General features: G+C 44.0%; 1 protein-coding gene across 4 annotated transcripts in view; it reads left to right on the forward strand.

Moving 5' to 3' along the window:
* Positions 1-23,971, forward strand: part of RHBDD1 (rhomboid domain containing 1) — a 420,273-nt gene that overhangs the window by 218,845 nt on the left and 177,457 nt on the right. For all 4 annotated transcript variants that reach the window (XR_015300952.1, XM_086943885.1, XM_086943884.1 and 1 more), the window contains exons 5-6: positions 14,587-14,640; positions 16,429-16,563. Coding sequence is in view for 3 of the 4 variants with exons in the window: in XM_086943885.1 (XP_086800011.1) it covers positions 14,587-14,640; positions 16,429-16,563 (189 nt within the window). In the remaining variant the exon portion in view is untranslated. The remainder of the gene's footprint in view (positions 1-14,586; positions 14,641-16,428; positions 16,564-23,971) is intronic.

Consider the following 23,971-nt stretch of genomic DNA (forward strand, 5'->3'; position numbering starts at 1 on the left):
TATAGACATGGTACAATCTGCATATACATAGTGTGTGAGTATAGGGATGTTCAAGTTTTCCAAAGATTATGTGTGTTTATCAGTGCGATCAAAACCTCGCAGAGATGGTGTGAGAAAGTAATGAGGATCAAGTTCCCACAACGATAGTGCATAAAGATGATGTTCAAGTCTCAACAAATAGTGTGTGTAGATAATGATGTTTATGTCCCCAAAGATATGAAGCGATTACTGGAAAGTTCAAGACCTCTCAGTGATTGTGTGTGAAGATAATCATGTTCAAGTCACCACAAAGATAGTGGTTGATGATCATGTTCAAGTATCCACAAAGCTAGTGTGTGACTAAAATGTTGTTCTAGTATCACAGAGATACTGTAGCCCTGATTCAGAAAGGTAAAATTAAACTTTTGTTTAGGTTTACAATTTTTTTGCAATTCACAAAGGCATTTTACGAGTAGTATCTTTATGACTGATGCGTCTATGCACTCAGGGCAGAGACTCTACACCTAAAAAGGTAGAGAGTTGTAAAAAAAATGCTCGTAAAATTGCTTTGTGCATTGCAAAATGTCATAAATTTACACAAATATTAAAGTTTACCTTTGTGAATCAGGCCTGTTTGGTAATAGGAATGATCAAGACCTTCCACAGTTAGTGTGTGAAGTTAATTATATTCAAGTCCCCACAAACATAGCGTGTGAATAGAATGGTCAAATCTCCCCACAGATATATATATATTTTTTTGTTGCGGGGTTTTATATAGCACAAACTTGACCCGAATCTGTATCTGGTATCAGAGCCCTTTACATAGCACCAGTTACGTTACATGAGGACACACATTCATTTTTTTGTTAGGCACGGGGAGAATAAGTGATTTGCCCAGAATCACAGGAGGTTTAGCATCATTACCGAGACTCAAACCCAGTTTCCCAGGTCCGAGGTCGAGCGCCCTAGCTGTTAGGCCAACTCCTCTCCCCAGATAGATAGTGTGTGGTTAGTGATATGTTCGAGTCCCCACAGTGACACCATGTGGTTATTGGGATCTCCAAGCTGCCACAAAGATAGTGTGTGTTTATTATGATGTTCAAGTACCCCCAGTGATAGTATGCCACTATAGTAGGGTTCAAGTCTTAAAAGTGATAGTGTTTGAATAATCTTCATGTCCTTACACAGATAGCATGTAAAGGTAAGATTGTTCACATTCAAACAGGGATTACAGGCATGTTCAACCCTGCACATAAATGGTGTGTGAGTATAGGGATGTTCAAGTTTCAAAAAGATTGCATGTAAAGTAAATGATGTTCAGGTCCCCACACAGATAGTGTGTAATTATAGGACTGCTCAAGAACTCACACAGATTGTGTGTGAAATGAATCTTATTCAAGTCCCCACAAAGACAGTGTGTGTTTAAAGGGATGCTCAAGTCCCAGCAGTGATAGTGTGTGGTTACTGGGATGTTAAAGCTGCCACAAACATAGTGTGTAAAGATAATAGTGCTCAAGGGCCTGATTTAGATTTCGGCAGAAGGGTTTCTATATCACAAGAGTGACAGATATTGCATCTGCTGAAATAAAAATCCCATAGGATATCATGGGATTTATATTTAGGTGGATGGGATATCCATCACTGTTGTGATGGAGTAACAAAAATTGTGTGATTATTAACATGTTCAAGTCCCCACAAAGATAGTGTGTGGTTACAGGGATGCTCAAGTCCCCACAGTGATAGTGTGTGGTTACTGAGATGTTCAAGCTGCCACAGAGATAGTGTGTGTTTATTAGGATGTTCAAGTCCCCACAAAGATAGTGTGTGGTTACGGGGATGCTCAAGTCCCCACAGTGATAGTGTGTGGTTACTGAGATGTTCAAGCTGCCACAAAGATAGTGTGTGTTTATTAGGATGTTCAAGTCCCCACAAAGATAGTGTGTGGTTACAGGGATGCTCATGTCCCAGCAGTGATAGTGTGTGGTGACTGAGATGTTCAAGGTGCCACAAAGATAGTGTGTGTTTATTAGGACGTTCAAGTCCCCACAAAGATAATGTGAAAAGATAATAGTGTTCAAGGGCCTGATTTAGATTTCAGCCGAAGAGTTACTCTGTCACAACAGTGACCGATATCCCATCCGGCGAAATATACATCCCATAGGATATTATAGGATTTATATTTTGGTTGACTGGATACTCGTCACTGTTGTGATAGAGTAACCCATCGACTGAAATCTAAATCAGGCCATAAGCCCTACAATAGTAGTGTTTAAATATAATCTTTAAGTCCCCTCACAGATAGTGTGTGAAGGTAATGATGTTCACATTTAAACAGGAATAATATATGATTATAGACATGTTCCAATGAGCATGTATATAGTGTGTGATTATAGGGATGATCAAGTTTTCCAAAGATTGTGTGTGTTTATAGGTACGATCAAGACCTCATAGAGATGGTGTAGGAAAGTAATGATGTTCAAGTTCTCACACAGATAGAGCATGAAGATGATGTTCAAGTCTCCACAAAGATATCGTGTGTAGATAATGATGTTTAAGTCCCCAAAGAAATTAAGTGATTACAGGAAAGTTCAAGACCTTACCACCATTGTGTGTGAAGGTAATCATGTTCAAGTTGCCACAAAGATAGTGGCTGATGATCATGCTCAAGTCTCCACTGAAATGCTGTTGTAGTGTCACAGAGATACTGTGGTCCTGATTCATAAAGGTAAAATTAAACTTTTGTTTATGCTTACAAAGAGACTCCGCATATAAAAAGATAAGGAGTTGTAAAGATACTACTTGTAAAATTGTTTTGTGAATTATTGTAAAATGTCCTAAACTTACACCAAAGTGTAAGTTTACCTTTGTGAATCAGGACAAGTGTGATTATGGGAATGCTCACGACCTACCACAGATTGTATGTGAAGTTAATCATATTCAAGTCCCCACAAAGATAGTGTTTGAATATAAAGGTCAAATCTCCCCACTGAGATAGTATAGGATTACTGGGGTGTTCAAGCAGCCACAAAGATAGTGGGTGTTTATTTTTATGTTCCAGTCCCCACAGAGATAGTGTACAACTATAGTAGTCTTCAAGTCCCTATAGTGACAGTGTTTAAAGATAATCTTCATGTCCTTAAACAGATAGCATGTGAAGGTACAATAGTTCATGTTCAAACATGCATTGTAGGCATGTTCAACCCAGCATATACTTAGGGCCTCATTAAGATGTTGGTCGGAAACTATACCGTCCGACTCCTTGTCGGATTTGGTTCCAACTGACTCGTGGTCGGTGGTTCCACCCGACCGATTACGATGCTTCCGAACACTGTTGTAAGGACTCCCATTGACTTCAACGGGAGCCAGTGTTCCGACCGACAACACATGCTCCTATTGGGAAAATGGGTGTCTGCGAAAAACATTGCTCCCAGTTGCGGGCCCCACATGGTACCTGACACACTGTGCATGGTTTCACAGGGGGTCCCTTGGATATCCCCTCAAGACCAAACCGGAGGACTCAGGATGAACGGGGGCCTGCTAGGACAGACCGAGTCAGAAAGGCTGTTGGAATCCAACATCGTAATCGGTCAGGCAAAAAACTCTGGCAGTTGAGCTGTGCGAATCAGTTCCGACAAACTAGGATTTTACAAATTACAGTCAGAACCGATTCAGAATCCACCTTCCGACCACGAGCATCATAATAGTTTGGTCAGAACTGTTTCTGACTGAGTCGGGCGCATGGGTTCCAACACGGTCTAGGGGAATATGACTGTCGGTCAGGCGCTTTCCGACTGACATCGTAATGAGGATTACAGGAATGTTCAAGTCTTAAAATGATTGTGTGTGAAGTAAATGATGTTCAGGTACCCACAGAGATAGTGTGTGATTATAGGAATGTTTAAGATCTCAAAGAGATTGTGTGTGAAGGTAATCACGTTCGAGTCACCTCAACGATTGTGTGTGAAGATAATGATGTTTAAGTGCCCACACAAAAAGTGTGTGATGATAGGACTGTTCAAGAGCTCACACAGATTGTGTGTGAAATTAATGTTATTCAAGTCCCCACAAAGATAGTGTGTGAATATAATGTTCAAATCTCCCCATTAGTAATGTTTGGTTACTAACATGTTCAAGTCCCTACAGAGATAGTGTGTAGTTATTGGGATGTTCAGCCACTCTTGAGAAGTCTTCTCTGGCTGGCTTCAAATCCACAAACACACCTGTTGTGGATGATCACAGTTCAGTTAGCAGTCGAAGACTCTTCTTACTCAAGTTACATGCATAAAGAGTCCAGAAGGCATATCATGCTGAAGGGAGCAGTGTACCTGTTTTGAATTAACCCAGAATGTCTATTTGGGCATTCAATAACTTGATAAGAACAAGTTAGTGAATTATCTGGAGCTAGCACAGTTTAGAAACAGGGGTGTTGTGTTGTTTCAGCAGCTACAGCGGGGGCTGTAGTTCTTTGTTCTCCTATTCTGTCTGCACCTGGGCAGACAAAATGTCATAATTAATGCAATAAAGGAATACTGCCTCAATAGAAAAGCAAACAGGAGAAAGGAAGAACAAACAATGGGTAAAGAGAAAAAGGAAAGAAAGAAGGAATATTTAAAGAAAGGATGGGTGAAAGGAACGAAGATGGGTATATGAGTAGGTGGATGAATGAGTGGGTGGATGGATGAGTGAGTGAGTGAGTGAAAGGATCCATGTAATGAATGGATAGTTGGATGGACAGGTGAAAGGATGGCAGAGTACATGGCTGGATGGATGAGAGAGCCCATTAATAGGTGGATGAACATGTGAAAGGATGGCAGAGGTAAGACATGGATGGACGGCAAAGCGATGGATGGATAGATAAATGGAAGGATAGGTGAAAGAATGGCAGAGTAAATAGCTGGATGGATGAGAAAACTAATGAATAGGTGGATGAACTTGTGAAAGGATGGCAGAGGTAAGACATGGATAGATGGCAGTGTAAAGCAATGGATAGATAGGGTGGATGAATGAATGAATTAGTGGATAGGTGGATGGGTAGGTGAAAGGATGACAGATTAAAGTGATGGATGGATCGATGAGTGGATGAAATGAGTTAACGTAAGGCAGAGAGGTTGAATGAGTGAATTGATGACAGAAGACAGAATAGATGGATGTCTGAATGGATGGCAGAGTGGATGGATAGACGATGGATGACTAGATGGATGGCTGAGTGGGTAGATGAATGGTAGAGTGGATGGGTGGATGGATGGCAAAGCGGATGATGGATGGCAGAATGGAGAGAGGGATGACAGTGGGTGGATGGATGGATAGATGGATGGATGGATGGCAGAATGGAGAGAGGGATGACAGTGGGTGGATGGATGGATGGATAGATGAATGGATGGATGTATGGCAGAGTGGACGGATGGCAAAGTGGATGGATGGATGGCAGACTGGATGGATGGATGGCTTGATGGATGTAATTGGGAAGAATGAATGACGGATGAAAGAATAAATGACTGGTACAACGTAAAGGTGAAATAGTGAATATCAACAGATAGGTGGAAGGGTGAAAGGATGCTTGGATGGAAGAGGCAAGGGAGCTCTTCTGGGCTGGGCTCACTTACTTGGTGCCATCAGAGCTTTAGTTCAAAATTGGGGAGTATGTTCATTTTCTGGCTACTCTCTTGTTCAGAAACATGGGGCTGTGGTGCCACCCTGTGATATTGATAAACTAAACATGGGGCAGTGCTATACAAACATTTTTAATATTCCATTGTACTCCCTTGGACAAACAGTAAAAATAGTACAGCACCATATTTTCAAAGAGCTGCATGCCAATGATGTCTGTTTTGTGTGATTTTAAGTATTGCACAGCATTGTTAAGGCTACCTAGCAGTGTCTTTTGTGAAATATATATACAATGAAGCCCTCCAGTACAAACTTCAACACAAGAGGCTACGGGTAAGCTGTGTCAAGTGGATATTTTTGCAGAAATTGCATGTGTGTCAGGAAATATCCTAGGCTTTTCCGTATACCCATTGTTTGCTCCTGGTTTCATTTGGTGGTATAAGTTCATGCAAAGGCAGGACACATTAGTTAAGTAGATCTGGCTTTGTGTGGATTCCAGTTGTCTTTGAACTGTTCCCACCCTGATATTGGGTTTGTGCACCACAGTGCAGAGAATTTGGTGCTGCACTCACGTCAACGTTTGACACAAAAAACATTTTATGTTGCAAAGTTGATTGAATCCCCCTCAATGTCACACAAGTACATGATCAAAATGAGAGCAAATCATGGCTGTATTTATAATAGATATAATATTTATAATATACTGTCTACAGCTTAGCCACTAACTTAGACTATTTCCATGCTAGGGTAAGAGCTGTAGGAAATGTAGCACAATTACATTCCAAAACAGACCCACATCTATTGTTTTCTGCCTGCACCCATATCCATACCTATGGCTCTTTCTTCTTAGATGTAAACCAATAATTTTCTAGGATTACCCAAAATATTAAGTGTAGTCCCTCATTTTAAAAAGTACTGCCCTCCTTAAATGACAGTCAATTTACAGCAACATTCATGCTTCAATTCCAATATACGTATGGTAGATTCCTTGCTAAAGATAGGCCTCCAAAAACTATAAATTCTCTTTATAGTCTACAGTTAAGCAAACCCCACAATCTCTTCTCCCAACTGCTGACCATTATGATCATGGACAACATATTATGGCAGACATGTTTCACTTCTAAACAAGACACTTTTCACCCCCTTAATGTGATATACTTGTCCATACTTCATGCATTCTATTTCTGCAGTGACAGCCTTTCGTCTCTTGGGTGGAGTATGAGGCTCTCCAATATTGAGTCATTTTTATACAGAAAAAGTGTATAGTCATAGTAAGGGCTTTGAGTAGTTAAAATAGTTCAGTTGTGTACAGCAATTATGTGCTCCAGACATTTTGATATTGAAGTATGTTATGCCGTGAGCAAATGTTTTTGATCAGTGAGGCCCTCTGTTGTGGATGCTTCATTCCCTGACTAGTTGCTTTCAAGGTCCAAGGTCAGACACAATACATACTGCTTCTCTTTCCAGAGATGTACTGTTACCAGCAGGGCACATCTCCCACTATGGGAGTGGAATCAACTTCAGAAGGTTCAGGTGCATCGGCCTATTCACTTGTTAATGGGAAATTTGTTATGTGCAAGGGTCATTTACCTGAAGCCCTGCCTGAGTTTCTTCTCCAGGCAGATGATAGTAACATTCCCAATTGAAGGAAAGAGGAAGGAATATAAACACATATGCAATTCATCTTCTCAGTAGGTCTAGTACTGATGTGTAACAGACTGCAGCTACCTCATGACAGATCTCGAGACCTGAGTAGTAGTCTATATCATTCTCATCCATGGCTGTGGTTGCATTAATAGACTTAACCCACACAAAAGTTCTCATGGTGAAGCAACAGAAGCCACTTCTCACATACTTCTGTAAATACCTCATTCCCACCAATGCTGTGCTTGTGTCAATCCACTTTGAAGCACTTTACATGAGCACCAGTTAAGTCATGTACAATTTCTTTAGGCACAGGGAAATTAAGTGATTTGACCAGAATCACAGGATGTCAAGCTAACGTCAAGAATTGAGTTTGAAGTTTGCAGCTCTAGCATAACGCCACATCCTCTCCACCCTTCCAACTTGAAGACCTTCTCACTTATAAGGCAGGTGGTTGAGCACAGCCTATGCTACCGCAGTATGTTGTAGTTAAACTAGTATGATCTTGGAAGGCAAACTATATTTAAATACAAAGGAAGGGCACATTGAAGTGTTCACATCAACTTGAGGGTGCCCATTTTACAGCAGAACTTTGCATCTTAGCGTAAGCACTAAGTCCAAACAGTAATAAGTGTGGGTGCCAATGCAGTAGTAAGGGCACTGTGAGCCCAAATGCAAGCTAGGGATTTGGTCTCCTATCCACCTCCCCTTTTTTGGCTTTTAAAACATACCCACTAATTTGGGTGAACCAGGAGTCTGTGCCTCTGCACCTACTTCACTACGGTTGATATATATATATCAGAGTCTCATAGGTGACACCATTGGCTTTGCCAATGCTTGTTATAGGACTGTTCTTCACCCATCTATGGGAATGAAGCTGATTTATTGTGTAAAGCATTAGGAACAGTTTTTAAATTAAGCAATTCAATTAAATGTAATTTCAACTTATGGCAATATTTGAATATATTTTTTAAGAATGTCACTAATGTTATAAGAACATGCTTTTCTGTTTAAATTAAACTTCCCATTTCTGTAGGCATGACATTACTGCAGTTCGGCATCTGAGAGAGCATAGCTGTTCGCACAACGCAACTCTAGGCACTCACTAATCTAGCCAATATCTTAAGAACGCATTTCAAAGTGCATATTATGTAATCAAATTTGTAAAAAACGATCAGATCAGTTTATAATGTATCATGTTTTAATGCACCATCATTATTTAATTGCAGATAAGGATCATACCAAAATAGGGATGTAATCTGGGATTCAAATCGTATCCAAATTGCTTGTAACAAAGTTTACAAATTTTTAAACTCAAATAGTCTGAATTCAAAATTTTCATGTAAATAAAATTTTACTTTATTAAATGGGGAAAATGTTACTTTGCATGAAAATTATGTTTTAACCCCGGGTTTTGCAGCTTTTCCTTTGAAATATCTGTGCTTTCTGCTGCTAACTTGTGTTCCTGGTAAACAAAGTGTGTTTAAATGCAAAGTGTGTTTAAGACTGCAGTACCGCCTCCTGTCTATGGGGGCAGAGGGAGCAAAAATTTAAACACACTTTCTGAAACACAGGTCCCCACAAGACAATTTTTTAAAAAGTTGTAAAAATTGACACAGATGTTCCTGAAGCCATGTTTTATCATTTAAAGGACATTACCTTGTGGGGACCTGGGTTCAGGTCCCCACAGTGCAATCAAGTCCCCACAGCGTGAGTGTGTTATCACACCCAAGTCCCCACAAGGATAGTAACACAAACACACAAACACACAAACACACACACACACACACACACACACACACACACACACACACACACACACACACACACACACACACACACACACACACACACACACACACACACACACACACACACACACACACACACACACACACACACACACACACACACACACACACACACACACACACACACACACACACACACACACACACACACACACACACACACACACACACACACACACACACACACACACACACACACACACACACACACACACACACACACACACACACACACACACACACACACACACACACACACACACACACACACACCCCCCCCCCCCCCCCCCCCCCCCCCCCCCCCCTCTGCACCCCAGTGAAGAGTTCAGATGCTATTTGGAAATGTTCTTAACATAAGAAAACAAGCATTTACAATGCAATGGTTTCGCCTTTGTTAAAGTTTGAGCTTTTGGTATTGCTTTTGACAAATGGTCTTTTCTAACTTCTTTGAATTATATGTAAAACGTTGATGTGTTTTACTTTACACAGAAATATGGATTGCATTTATAATGAAATTAGTTGCAGATGCACAGTGAATTAGAATACACGTTATTTCATAAAGCATGTTAGTGAAGCCAGGAGTGTGAGAGAAGACAGGAGAGAGAAGGCAAGAAGGAGAGAGTGTAAGATAAAGAGAGAGGGCAAGAGGGAGAGAGATGGAGACTGAGTGCAAGAGAAGAAGTGATAGATATAGAAGTTAAGGAGAGCAGGAGTAAGAAGGAAGAAGGAAGAGAGGTCTAAAGGAAGAGAGGGCAGGAGAGAGGGAGGGCAGGAAGGAAAAGAGGCAGAAAGGAGAGGGAGGCTATTTGTGCAGGTGCATGCATACATTTGCTCATTTAACTATATGCACTAGAATTTAGCTGTGGTGCACTGTGGCAGCATCGTCCACACTCACTCTTTAGCTATTCTTGAGGGTCTCTTATCTGTAGAAGAGCAGAGGGAAGGCCTGAACTTCAGAACTTACTATGGCCAGCGGCAGAAAACTACTGCCAGACATCCGCTCCACCCCACAGCAATGTGGCTCATGTAAGATGTTTTATAGAAAAGGTGCTATAATGTAGTGCTAGCTCGCATACCAGTGTTCGCTCTATGATATGCTATAATGTGCCCATGGAAAGCAATACAAATCAACAAAATGTTCCAAATTCAAGTTTTGTACACACAGCAGGTTTTAGGCCTCAGGGCGGGGGGGGGGGGTATGGGGATATGATTTTAGGGTTTAGGGCAGGAAGGGGGGGTTGGGGCAGTAGTCATCTTTACCAACCATATACATTTACCAATCGTGCCTTTACCACGAAATTGAAAGTGGTTTAGACGCTTTTGTGGTTAGGACAGCGTTGTAGAGGCCCGTGTGGTTCAACCATGCGTGCCTTTGTCATACAACCGTGTAGTGCATGCACAAATGTTACACTCACACTTTGGCAGTATGGGTCTGAGGCAGTCACTGCTTGCGTGTGGTAACTGTATATGATGATTTATATGTGTGGACCTGTCGCAGTTGGTTCTTGTGGTAGAGGTGAATATGTGCCAGTGATTGGCATCCTCTGCAGAGCCGTGACATGTGTGATGGACGGCGTCACTCCGTCTGAGAGTAAACGGCATCCGCTCTCGAGCAATGCTTACTGCGTTTGACAGTCTCCCTCCGCCGTCACTGTGTTTGCTGGCAGCATTTGCTGTGCTTGGGAGACAGCCTCACACTTAGCGCTTGCTCTGATAGACAGGCAGCCCTTGCTGTGTGTCACGCACAGACTTTCAGGCCTCACTCGCTCGGTGTGGCGTATATCAAGGAGGCGGCAGTCCGTGTGGGTAACGGGGAGCCTCGTGAAGTGTTCAGAATATGTGATGGACAACATGTCGGAGAATGCGGCTGCTTGCATACTTTTTGCCCTGGCCTCCCTAAGGACTGTCACGCCTCTCATCTCTTGCGCCGTCTTCACTGGTTGCCTATTGAACGGTGAATTCAGTTTAAAACTCTGTAGCACCCATAAGATCCTACATGGCCAGAGACACATTTTATGTCCCAGCGTGAGCGCTCCGCTCCGCAGATCTGTACCTGGCTTGCACTACTCGGGTGCGTGGGAGCAGGGGGGAGGGGGGGGGTGCTCATTTAGGGCTTTGGCCCCCACCCTATAGAACTCCATTCCTCTTGCCATTCGTAGCACACAAGACCACTGGGCATTCAAAAAAAACAGATCAAAATATAGTTGTTTGCGCCCATCTAGCTCCATGGTGTGAAGGCATGGTGCACACATGTCCCCTGTGCATTTAGAAACTGATTATACCTGGTCGACGTTTTAGCTGTCTAGCTTCTCCTTCCCTGACTTGCCGAACGCCAGCGCTGGGATGCCACGGTGTTGGGGCAGCCATGCAAAAATATATAACATAACGTACGCGGCACCTGCTGTGCGAAGGCCAGCCTCTCGCACGCAGCGCCCCGTGTCACAGACAGCCTCTCTCATGCAACACTCACGATATGTGACGCCCAGCCTTTCTAAAACAGGAAGTAGCCCCCGTGGGAAGAATAGCAGCTGTCAGTCAGCACTCACAGTATGTCAGTCAGCCCTCGCAATATCCGACTGAGGCTCTCAGCTAGCGCTTACATTATGTGACTGCCTGTCTGAGGCATTCAACACTCACTCACTGTGAGTGCAGTAGACTGTCTAAAACAGCACACTGTTGCTGGCAGCCTCTCTTACCACTCTTGTGTGCCGGCTAGCCTAGTTAAAGCAGGTGACGGCCTCTGTGTGAAGGACAGCTTCTTTCAAGCCGCACTGGCTGGGTGTGACGGCTTGAGACGGAGCTCGCAGTATGTGAAAGAGAGATTCCCTCGAGCAGCATTTTGTGCGTGAGACGGACAGCCCCTTAGCCAGAGCTCGGTGTTTCTTGAACAGTCTCTGCGACCTTCACTCTCTGGAGTGCCACGTATTGCAGCAAGTGTGTGATGGGCAGCCTCACGCAGACTTCACTCGCGGTTCGTGACGGAGCCCCTCAGTGGCGGCTGGAGCTCGCTGCTTGTGATGGACAGCTCTTTAGGCAGGCGTCAGTCGCAGTATGTGACAGAGAGGCCCTCACAAGCAGGCAGCACTCCCTGTGCGCTAGACATGGATCTCCCTGTGTGACATGCACGCCGTTTCAGGCATGCAGAATTCGTGGTGTGGCGGGCAGCGTGCGTGTGGCGGGGAGGTGGCCCCACCGTGTGCGACAGATGCCGCTCTCGCAGTGTGTAGAGCAGTATGCCCCGGGGTCTCCTTTATTAAGTGTGCGCTGAGCGCTCCCTGGAGCCGGCTTTCCCTGTAACATGCATCACTTCCCGCAGCACATCTCAGGGCCTCTGCGGCGCCGGGAGCGTCACATCGAAAGCCCCTTTAGCTCCTGAATTACAATCACCGGCGGGCCTGCTCTCTGCATGATTAACATGCTGCGAAGAAGGCGGCCGTGAGGACGGTAGCCAGCGCCTTCTGTTCCCGGGAGGAGACGGAGAGTTTCACAGGGCTGCACCGGCAGGGATGGGACTGCCTATCCAGAGGACTGGCCTGTATGCACACGGAGAGCGGGAGGGGGGACGGGCACACGGACAGCGGGAGGGGGACGAGCACACGGAGAGCAGGAGGGGGGACGGCACACGGAGAGCGGGAGGGGGGACGGGAACGACCAGCACTCACCTGGACCTGGACTTCCTCTGGCGGAGTTCGGCCGCACAATGACCAAACGAAACAGACTAAAAAAATAAAATAAACCCCGCCCACGGCCTTGATGACTATGCGAAAAGGGTGGAGATGGAAAAAATCTCGGGAACGCCCACGAATCTGGTCCTGCCATGACGGACAGATCTCTGTTCCAATGGCTAGCATCCATTTATGGAGCTAGCCAATGGAACAGAGGGCGGGACTAAGCAGTACACTGTAGAGACATAAGATTTCTCCTGGGGGCGGAGCTAGGAGCTCCGTGCCCCAGGCGAAACCTAACTAGGAGCTCCGTGCCCCAGGCAAAACCTAAAAAGATTTCTCCTGGGGGCGGAGCTAGGAGCTCCGTGCCCCAGGCGAAACCTAAAAATCTAATCGACCCTCGCTCCTCAGTGGGGGGCAGACACACATATATACACACACATACCTGTCCCTCAGCAAGGAGCTGTACACTCTTTGAATATAGGGGCACAGACATGAACACGTCTGTGGCCACCGAGGTGCCAGTTGCTGTTTCAAATTTCTTTCTTAGAATAAAAAAAAAAACAACCAGGATCCAGCTCTTCGCTGGGGCACAGAAACACGTCTGGGCCTGGAGTCATCCCACAACGAGGGAAGACTATCAATAACAGATATTTCTGAACTATAAACAGCTGGAGTAGTCATGGGTGGTGTGGCTTGTGAGGATGCCACCACCTGCTCTTACCTAGAATTATCTGCACAGGTCAAACATTTTTAAAAAAAATGTCCTCACATTTCAAAGATGTTACGTTTCAGAATGTGCGGAGAACAGCAAAACTGTCACCACTCACTGTTCCTACAAATCTGCCAATAAAAGCAGTACCTAACAAGTCTAGGTGGGTCGTCCTGATCATCGGGTCCACCCACGGATCTGGGGTATTGTTTATATCAGCAGATGTGCCGAAAAATTGGATGGTAGGACTTTTGGCCTTGGCCGGAACCTCTGGAGTTTTGTGTCACAGAAAAGGAGGACATTATCCAAAGATTAACATTACAGGTGAGGCTGGTACTAGAATTTATTAGGAGTCATGCATGCCATATCACCAGGGATTTCCTTTTGCCTCTAGTTTTCAGAAATGCTTGGGGTTGGTATGTTTCCTGGGCGCCAGCCAAGCTGGATCCAAATTCCCTGATGTCTAGAGTGTGGATCCCTGATCAAAACCATTGAAAAGCCACTCATGTCTGAAAACTCACTCTCACAAGACTTAGGGGTACACAGCTTTGGGACAAGCCTAGCTAGGGATATGATTCTGCTTGAGGTATACTGCCACAGATTTGTGATCTGCACGAACAATCCATAATTGATTGTGCAGACTACATTTCCTAGGAAAACCCATGTTTATTTGGTATTGCTGTACTCCATGTATTCAGGGCAACATTTCTTTGACTAGTGTATTGAAATTTGTTTGTTTATTTAAAAATACAACAAAATACTGAGCAACTTAAAAAAAATAACGACAATATCTACACATTATTCATTATATCTTCATGTTGCAATCAGATATATTGTTGCTGGGTTTTCACCAATACAAAACCCAGAATGTGCTAAAAAAAAAAAGTATGCAGCTTGTATGGGTGCACACTAAAGGCAAAGCAATACATGTGCTTGAACAACCAAATGTACAATTTCTTTTTACAAAAAAGTTCCGATACAGAGGTACACAAACACCCAGGCAGTGAAAGTGTTAAGTATGCATGCCACAAATTAGGCCATCATTTCCTGATATTTTAAATGTGCCAGTATTTTAATTTTGACAAACAAAATAGTGAAAAGACAGATTATATTTTATGACTTTTGATTATTTATTTATTTTAATCAGTCTTTCTCTTCTTCTTCGTAGGTATTCTTCTGTACGATGGAAGTTCTGCACGACCAACATTCTACAGCAGTCATGGTAAACATTTACCTATTTTATTTGATGATGTAAATATGTTGCTAATGCAACTTCCTTTATAGTATCATCATTCATGGTATTAATATGCTGGCAGCGCTGAATGTAAAGGGACATCTCTATTCTTTTTAGTTCCCCTTCATTTAGAAATTCCGTCCAATGAGAAGGTGGACCATCCTCAAAAATCATAATTCACATCAGTCCAGTGATGGGTACATCTTCCCAGGCATATCTTCTAAGAAATAGAGGGGATAGCCACCAACACATTAAAGGGATGATAGGCCACACTCCCCAAGTAGGGTTTTTCCACTTTACGGAGAGCACTCTTGCTCAAAGTGGTAGGCTACAATTGGCCATCAGAATGCAGATTAAGCGCCACACCGCTCAGAAGCCATGAACAAAGATAAGGTGTATTTACAATTATATGTACCCAGACACTGAAAGCAGCTTAGGTATACATTTTGTTATTTTGCAGGTCTCTATCATGGTTGCAGTGTGCGTCCACAAAACAGACAATATTGAAACCTCCTTGGTGTCTTCGGGTTGGTTCTCCAGGGCCCAAGCCGAGGGCAGGGAAGCCAGGTAGTCCTTAACCCTGCTCAGTGAAGCACACTTTAAGGGGTTACTCTTGGTCCTACAGTGTCTTGCACTAAGCTGGAAGAGCACACACTCGTTGTGGAGCATGTCCAGAATGCTGAACATTTCAAATATTGCCTCCATACCTAAGGGATCAGCCAAATGTTGTGTCCTTCAACAAAAAACGGACAACTTCTCTCTTTGGATATACCAAATCCTCTGTTTAGTTGCATCTGAAATTACAATCCCCCACTAGGGAGAGCCTGACGTACAATCCTACCACCCATAAGGCTAAATTCAGAATACCCTGGACCTTCTTGTTCACATCTGAACTTACTGTTATCTTAATAGCCATGCAAAGCTTCTCCTAGTCAGGAGCCAGAGCCATATAAACAAGTGAACAAATGAATAGAAAAAACTGGGTGGTAGGACAGAATGAATAAAATGGAGGCAAGCAGCAAATGGAGAAAGTGGAGTATCCATGAGTGATTTACAGTATTCATGTGTACAGGTTGAAGTGTGGGTGTGTGTGTGTGTGTGTGGGGGGGGGGGGGGGGGGGTGTAAGTAAGTGCTTTGCATTTATATACTATAATGACACAGGCCTAATTTTACACCATTTATTTTTTATACAGTAGACTATAGGCATAGTAAGCCAGTCTCTGCTTAAAATACTTTAATAGTTCTGACACTATGTTACACAGTTCTTTTTTCGCACCATCTGCCCCTGACATTTTCGGATATATTTTAGGTGGCCCGATCAATGTGGGAAATGCATATGCATGTTGTGTGAATAACCATAAAATAACTTCTTTGGTCAGCGATTTTGCATTGTAGGCCATTGTCTACTCCTGGGAATTCATACTTTTCCAAAACAATGTGGCAATTGCATTTGTGTCATATATTCTTAGCTTTGAATGAATGAATGAATGAATGAATGAATGAATGAATGAATGAATGAATGAATGAATGAAATAACTTGTTAAGCACTGTGTACCCGGGGTCATCTTGGCGCTAAAGTGACAAGATCAGACAATCCCAGAAAATTTCTGTTGTTTAAATAGCCACGTTTTTAACAAATTTCTGAAACCTAGGAGAGAAGTGGCAGTTTTAAGGTCTAGGGGCAATTGTCATACTTTATGCGTGCCAACAGTTACACTCTCTTTTTCTGGGGATTTGTATTTACAAAAGGTAATATTTTGCATTGTGTCCTCCAGGATATTCCGGACGTAGAAGCCATGGAACCCAGCATCCCTGGCAGAACCCATCAAGGGACTACTCTGCATACACAGGAGGGCTCAGTGAAGAGGAACAGTTTCAAAGAGCGCTCCGGAACAGCTTCAATGAAAGAGGTACAGGATGTGCAGATGGGTTTTTGAACAAATGTCTCAGAATTTTGTGACTTTCTGGGAAAGTTCAGACTAATTGATGACCAGTCAAACAAATGGCAGAGAAGGGAATTGGAGTAAGACTTGACTGCACTGCTGAATTTCTGCAGGCGGGTGTAGGTGAGTGGCACCAGCTCTGCTTATTGAGGACTGAGATTTATTTGTGACTCATCGGACTATAAACTAGAGCGATAAAGGGGAAAGCAGAAAAAAACCTATGGCAAAGCAGTGGCAGGGGAGAAAGCAGACGGAAAATAACTGCATGAGTCAGATACAGAGACAGGAAGTGGAAGGTGGTGGAAGAAATGATAGGGTGGAATCAAAGCTAGACAGCCTTGGTATTCAGTAGGCTCTGCATTTGCCAGTGCAGGCAGCATGCTTGTTAGGAAAACTTTGGACTCCTGGCTGCTTTTTATACACATTAAGCACCACGTTACTACACTCTGCAAACCTAACACAATGCCTCTGCAATCTATAGATGCGTACAGTATTTTCTGCTGTCTTTTTACTGCCCTAAATACACTGGTTTCAACTGATTTAAAAACGTAAATGGGACTGGGCCGCTGAAGCTTAGACAGTGGCGGCCGGCATGGGGCGGGGGTGGCGGAACGGGGGTGGTGGGGGGGTTTAAAAAAAGAGAAAAAATGTACCTCCTCGCAGCGTCTCTCCTCTGTCATCTCTCCCGGCCAGAACGGAACAGGAAGCACCCAGGCTTCCCTAAGCGAATCACAACGCTGCAATGTAGCGTTGTGATTGGTCTGAGTGCCATGGCTCGGCACTCAGACAGGGGTCTGAGTGCCGTGGCTTGGCGCTCAGACAGGCAGTGGGAACCTGAAAATATTCTCCACCCAGGCTGTAATGCAGCCTGGGTGGAGAACATGCAAAGTGCTCATGACTGTTTGGCAGCCCCCGACGGGCGGCTAAACAGTCATGCACACTTACAGTGTGCCACCCCTCCTCCCTCTGTCATCAGAGCAGCCCCGTCCACAAAGCTGCAGCAGCAAGAAAAATTTAAATGAATATTACCTTGGGTTATTATCATTTTATTTTTTATTTATTTCACTTCTGCAAAGCAGTGTGGCAATGCTCCTCCGCCTTAGCGGAGGAGATGCCACTGGCCTTAGAACACGTTTTTTTAGGGCTTTGTAAACCCGGTGAATTCACATTATTTTTCTGTATGTTCATTTTTTATATGTATATCTAGAAAATATGGCACAGATGGGCTTTCCTTACTATGAACACCCGTGAATTAGAATGTATTATTATAATATATCAGTTTCTAAATTAGATATCCTAGATCAGCGGTTCCTAAACTGTGGTCTGGTGACCCTTGGAGATCCACGGCCCCATTCAGGTGGTCCACGACTGATTCAAAATTAAATATTATTAATAGATTAATAAGTTGTGTATAAATAATGCAGCAACATTCACATTTTAACATGTTAAAACATTCTGTAAATGTGAAGGTATTTGAAATCGGAGGCTAAAAGTTAAGTTGGTATCCTCAGATTGATTTGTGGGACCAGTGCAAGGGTTAGGTTATGAAGATTTGTAATTTTTATGGGGCACTATTCACCCTTGAGAGTACCTCCGTGCTTGAGTAGGTGTAGGCATGTAGTTCGCTTGGAGTTATTCAGAGCCAAGTCTTTAGCTTATTGTGGAACTCTAGAAGTTAGGAGGAGGCACTGATGTGTTGAGGGAGATCATTCCATATTTTGGGTGTGACATAGGAGAGAGCAACCTCTTCCTCTGCTTTTGTAAAGGCTGGTTAAAGGGTATGAGGCTGTTCAGGCATGCTGGTCCAGTGCTGTATACGGCTTTGTATGTGTGCATGAGAATTTTCAATTGGCTGCACTTGTGAATAGTGGGCTCCTTGAGGTGTGATGTGAGTAGGTCGGGTGAGGTAGAGTATGAGTCTTGAGTCTGCATTTTAGAGCGTCTGCAGTCGTTTTTAGGTCGAGCCTAGAGCAGCGCATGCGCTGCTTGCTCGACTTATAGTAAGAGGGTTTTCAAAGTGCTACTAGAGGCTTTTGCTGGCCTCAAGCTTGCGTGCATGTGCACGTGGAGCCACCATCTGTCTTTTCTCTTGTCACAGGTAATTAAGTGCATCGCAATCACTTTCACTTTCTGTGCCCGCGCGATCAGAATACACTTAACTCCATGTTTGTTTTTTGCTTTTTGAACAACTGTGATCTCCAGTTCACACATATTTCCCTTGACAGAAGTCACAACCAGATGCTCCTTTTCGCGCAGACATCCGATAGGATTCTCGTGTGCAGAAAGCACTGCGGTTGAAAAAGCACCACCCCATTCCCTCAGCGCCGTCTGCCATAAGAAAGCATTTCACTGTGCGGCACCCCACTATATGGCGACCAGGGGCCACCTTCTGTGCACTATCGCAGATACACGTGCGCAGAAAGTTTCCCTGTAGGCGCTGCCCACAGCAGCACGTATTCAGATTTTGCCAGCCTCACCCCGTTCTTACTGTGTCTTCTGACACAAGACAGCATTTCAGTGTGTGACACCTCCCCAAATGGATGCCTCCTTCTGCACGCGGGTCGCATTAAATGTGGGTGTGCAGAACGAGTCTATGTATCCGATTCATTTAACAGTTTAAGAACAATGCCCAATTCCTAGGGTTTTACGGATTTTGGTGGGTAATATAAGCGTGTCGCGAGCAGCCGCCTCCTTCTGCACACAGACCACAGACAGAGTGCCTATGCGTGACTGCTCAACATGGCCAACATATTTCAGCTTATGAGAGCATCAGTGTTCATTTTATTCTGGGCCCCCTACCACACAACAGCATGTTAGTGTTGTGACACGATACACCCCTATCTCGCGACATAAAGACGCGCCGCCTTCAAACCCAAACATCCGCCATAGGCACAACAGGGGCGTCACGGTAGTGGTTCTGACTCGCGGTGTACTAACACGTATCAGTGTTTTCTTCGCCCAAATCCGTGCGTCGGTTCCACAGCCCCTACGCAGGCAAGCTCTGACATCTGTTTGCCACCGTGTTTCGCACTTAGCCTGACACCCACCATTAAGTTACACAATTGTGGCAGGCTGTCACCGGCAGCTGACTGACAGATGCTCACCTCGCTAAACCAATTAAATGTTTGCACCAATTGAAGCCTTAATGTCGAGCCCGCCATTTCCTTTACTTAACATTTGTATGTCTCAATGCGAAACGCGACAACCATTTTTAAGTATTTTTTTTTTTTTCGAACGAAACTCCAATGGAGGCGCGTTGCCTCTTTCAGTGGCTGGTGTGCAGGCTGTGGCATGGAAAAAGTACATTATTGTCAGGCGTGAATGCAGCACTGCTTACCGAAAACAGGAGTAAACGAAAACGAGCAATGCACGGAAACAAAAGCGAGGGTTTCCTACTGGCATCCTCTGCCCTGATGTGATATTTTTGTGGAATCTGTAGGTAGCAGAGTAAAGTGAATGTTGTCTAAAAGGCATATAGAGGTAACAAATGTATATCCGCTCAAGGGCCAGGGCAATGAGAACGAACTTAGCCGACCAGTTCCATTCAATGTCCTGTGTACATATACATCAAACCAAACAATGTTAAATAATACATACTGGCATCAAATATACTCCGGGAATTCAACTGCACCCTTTCCCTTAAATAACATTTATCTGTAAGAAATGTTCATTCACCAGTTACAACTATTCTTTAAGTGTATAAAAAAACAAGGGGTGCACAGAAAACTTCTAGGAGGTAAAAACATATTAACATTGTGAGCTGTGTCCTAATTGGCAAGCCCTCAATATGGGGTCCTGCTGTCCCCTATAGTGCATATGATAGTATTGCACTTTCCGAGGTGTTTGTGGGGTGTTTGTGTGAGTGCGTGGGAAGCATGTGTTTACTGCTTGGGTGCCGGGTCGGACTGGCAAATGGGCTTATCAGGCATTGCTCTGTGTGCTGGCCTCACAGATCAGTGAATTATTTTTTACCTCTTTGTTGTCTTTTTTATGGTCTGGTAGGCCGATTTTTACTGTTGATTTTCCTAATATTAGAACAAACATTGCCTGCAGTAAGGTCGAATCCATTCAGCCTTCCCTACCTTGCAAATCACTTATACAGCGTGTTTTTCCAAGTTCAAAACTGCCCCCGTTTTTAAAACATAGGTCACTAATGGTCACTAATGAGGGCCACCTTTATTCTTTTACCCAGGCCTATTTTCTGTCCCTGTCCGACCCTGAGCGGGAGAGTATGTTTTACATTGATCCTAGCGCCAGACTGTTGAAATGCTGGTTTATGGTTATAGAGCTGTGATTTATTGGGATTCTACAAATATATTTAATTCCTATATAAAATATATGAGTGATACAAAAGGGCTGTGGTAATATAATGGTGGCGTTGATGTGATCCCTGAATGATGGATGTGTGTGTTTGCCTATCTGCCGTTTGGTATTCCAGTCATAAGTTTACACTAATCTTTTAATGTATGCAGCAAAATCGAGCATGGAAGTTGTCCTTCTTCGTTTTATATAAAACTAAAGAAATGTCAGATAAAACTCCTTTGTTAAAAAAAGAGGCCGTTTTTTTTTTCATTGCTGATCCCAACTGTTATCTGCCTCTGCCTTATTGTTTATTCAGAAGACATTGCTAAGCTGAGACCAAAGGACACTTAAACTAATGGGTGGAACAAATACTGACGTGTTGTTGAAGTACCGGGTTTTTAAGAACCCAGCGGTGCCAGGTAGAACACCCAAAGACTTAGAGTCCTTCCTGTTTCAGACTACAGAAACACAGAGTCTTCTTGGTGAAGTCAAAGATGGTATTTATTGGCTGCAGCCAGTAACAGGTATCCTAAAAGTACAACAGCATGTATGTTCTCAGGAGACTGCTCAAAGTTACAAAGCCAGGCTTCTCCTTATATACAAAATAATATGCTTCAGGCAAACATTCCTTATTTTACAGTAGACCATTCACATATTTTCGCTACAAAGAAAAAGCAGAGTCACGATGACAAGCCCACATTTCAGTTTGTCCAGTCCATAATCAATTACCCGGCAAGGCCCAGAACTTTCATCAGATATTGGCGGACCCCTAATAAAAACGGGCACCTCCTCCTCGTAAAACAGGTCATAAAGAAGAAACAGGGACAGGTGTGTGTGAGATTAGACTTGGTTTGTGTGCGATGATCGGTTTATGACATGTTGTGCCTACATTCTGATCTCGCTCAGCCACTGGGAAAGAACCTGGCCGGACAGGTTTGGCTTCAGGCAGTGGAGTCAGCTTGCCCAGGTCACAGCGGAGTCAGCAAAGGTGTACGTGTCCTTTAGGTTGGTTTCGGCCTTTAGTCATTGCCTTATGTGAGGGCAATCACAAAATGGCTGCTGATCACAAAATTGAACCCGAGGGTTCCTGACGAAAAATCCGATTTCAGGGTGATTCCGTCACTCGAACATGACGGAAATGCTTGTGCATAGTATTCGAACCATTACCGGTCTGCTGATACCAAAATCGTCATGGTACGACGATGTATATGACACGGGTCCAGAATTTTCAGTACCACAGACCCTATTTTTGCCCTTACATAGGCAATAACCTATACTCACGCTAATCCAGGTCTATATTCATAAAGTCATTGAGATGTTGCTGTAGCATCATCCTATTTCTTAGCTCATTTCTTGATACAGGTTTCCTTACACACAATGTAGCACAGAGGCCACATATTGCAGGAGCACATTGTATACATAGACCGAACAGGAAAAGAATGGCTAAGATCATCCCAATGACTATCAGAATCTTCCATCCCCAGGCAGATATCGGTTTCCAGAACCACCCCATCAAAGACCAGTCTCCTTCATCCACGTGAATGGATTCAGAGATTTTATGCAGTTTGGAAATGGCCTGGTATTAAGCATGGGCGGAAAATCCGTTTCGCTCGCGGATTTTGCGGATTTTCGGTAAATTCGCAATCCGCGAGATTCGCGAATCTCCCGCAAAATCCACAAATCCGCGAGCAGCGGATTTTATGGCTTGCTCGCACTGTTCGCGTGAGTTCGCGGCTTCCCAGTACAACTTCGCGCCCCGCGAATAAGCGCTAAATTGCAGAAATACGATCTTAGCAAAACTGAAACTACTTACCAGGTTCAAAAGTTCAGGCTCATCATTAGTAGCCATTTCCTGTAGTGCTTCCTGAGGGGCCCCTCCAGAGTTCAGCTGCCAGTTGCAACTATTATGTGACCCTGCTCTGAACCTCAGAATAGTTACACATATGCCACAAAGGTCCTGAATTACAGCTAAGGGAGACAAGCAGGAGCCAGGCTGGAAGTTCAAATCCATTAATCAGCCCCTAATTCATTATTGTCAGTTGGGGCAGAGCAGGTGTTGTAACTAATTTTGCAACAATGAAAGCACTTAGCAAGTGCAAAAGATCACTAATCAGGAAGCACCAAGGAAGCAGGTGCCAGCTAAAAAAATATTCTGTGACACATTAATCAGCCCCAAATTAATTCAGGTCACTTGAGGCAGGGAAGGTGTGCTTTGCTTTGCCACAATAATGTACACTGACTGGACAACCAGAGGGTGCTGTGATGAAACAGAGGGTGGCATGGGTGGGCCAGAGGGTGGCATGAGTAGTCAGAGAGTGGCAGTGGGGACAGAGAGTGGCAAACACAAAAAAAAAAAAAATTCGCGAGAATTCGCGGATTTTGCGGATTGCGAGTTCGCAAATCCGCAAAATTCGCGAACGCGAGATTCGCAAAATTCGCCCATGCTTACCTGGTATACTGTCGGAGCGTTGTCTGGGATGAAAATGCAGCAACTTGATTGGATCACTTTACATACCCCACCTCGGTCTGCAAGTATGACGTCTAATGCGACCCTGTTCTGAAGAGTCATAAGGCGATCCGACTGGAGCTCAGCAGTCAAATTACTAAGGACACCGGCTGTTTTGATGACAGTGGATTCAACCACTCTTGTCAATTGCCTTATGTTCCTGCTGTTCACCATAAGCCCCCAAACGGCAGAAAACCTTTTACAAAATCACCAAATTCTTGTCCGGCAGTGTCATCTTTACTGATGACACCTCTAACTATCCTTGTCCTATGGTAATCCGCCGTGGCCGTGTAGGTGGGGGGCAACAGGAACGAGACAAAGCATGTGCCCAAGAAGTCAGGGGGCAACCATGTATAGGCTCTATCATGGCAGATGAAATAGGTACCCTTAGCTGCTAGGAACAAAGGGGAATTTCGAGATGCAAAAACATATGTTTCAGTGCAGACGCTCTTCCCCAACTGAGCTCGTGGATTTTTGCCATTACCTTGCAGACATAGATGACCCTGATGGGGTACAATCCAAATCGAGGAGGATCTCTTTGCTCGCTGGTTCTCACTCAAAGCTACT

This window comes from Lissotriton vulgaris, chromosome 11, assembly GCF_964263255.1.
Source record: "Lissotriton vulgaris chromosome 11, aLisVul1.2, whole genome shotgun sequence".
Classification (NCBI taxonomy): domain Eukaryota; kingdom Metazoa; phylum Chordata; class Amphibia; order Caudata; family Salamandridae; genus Lissotriton; species Lissotriton vulgaris.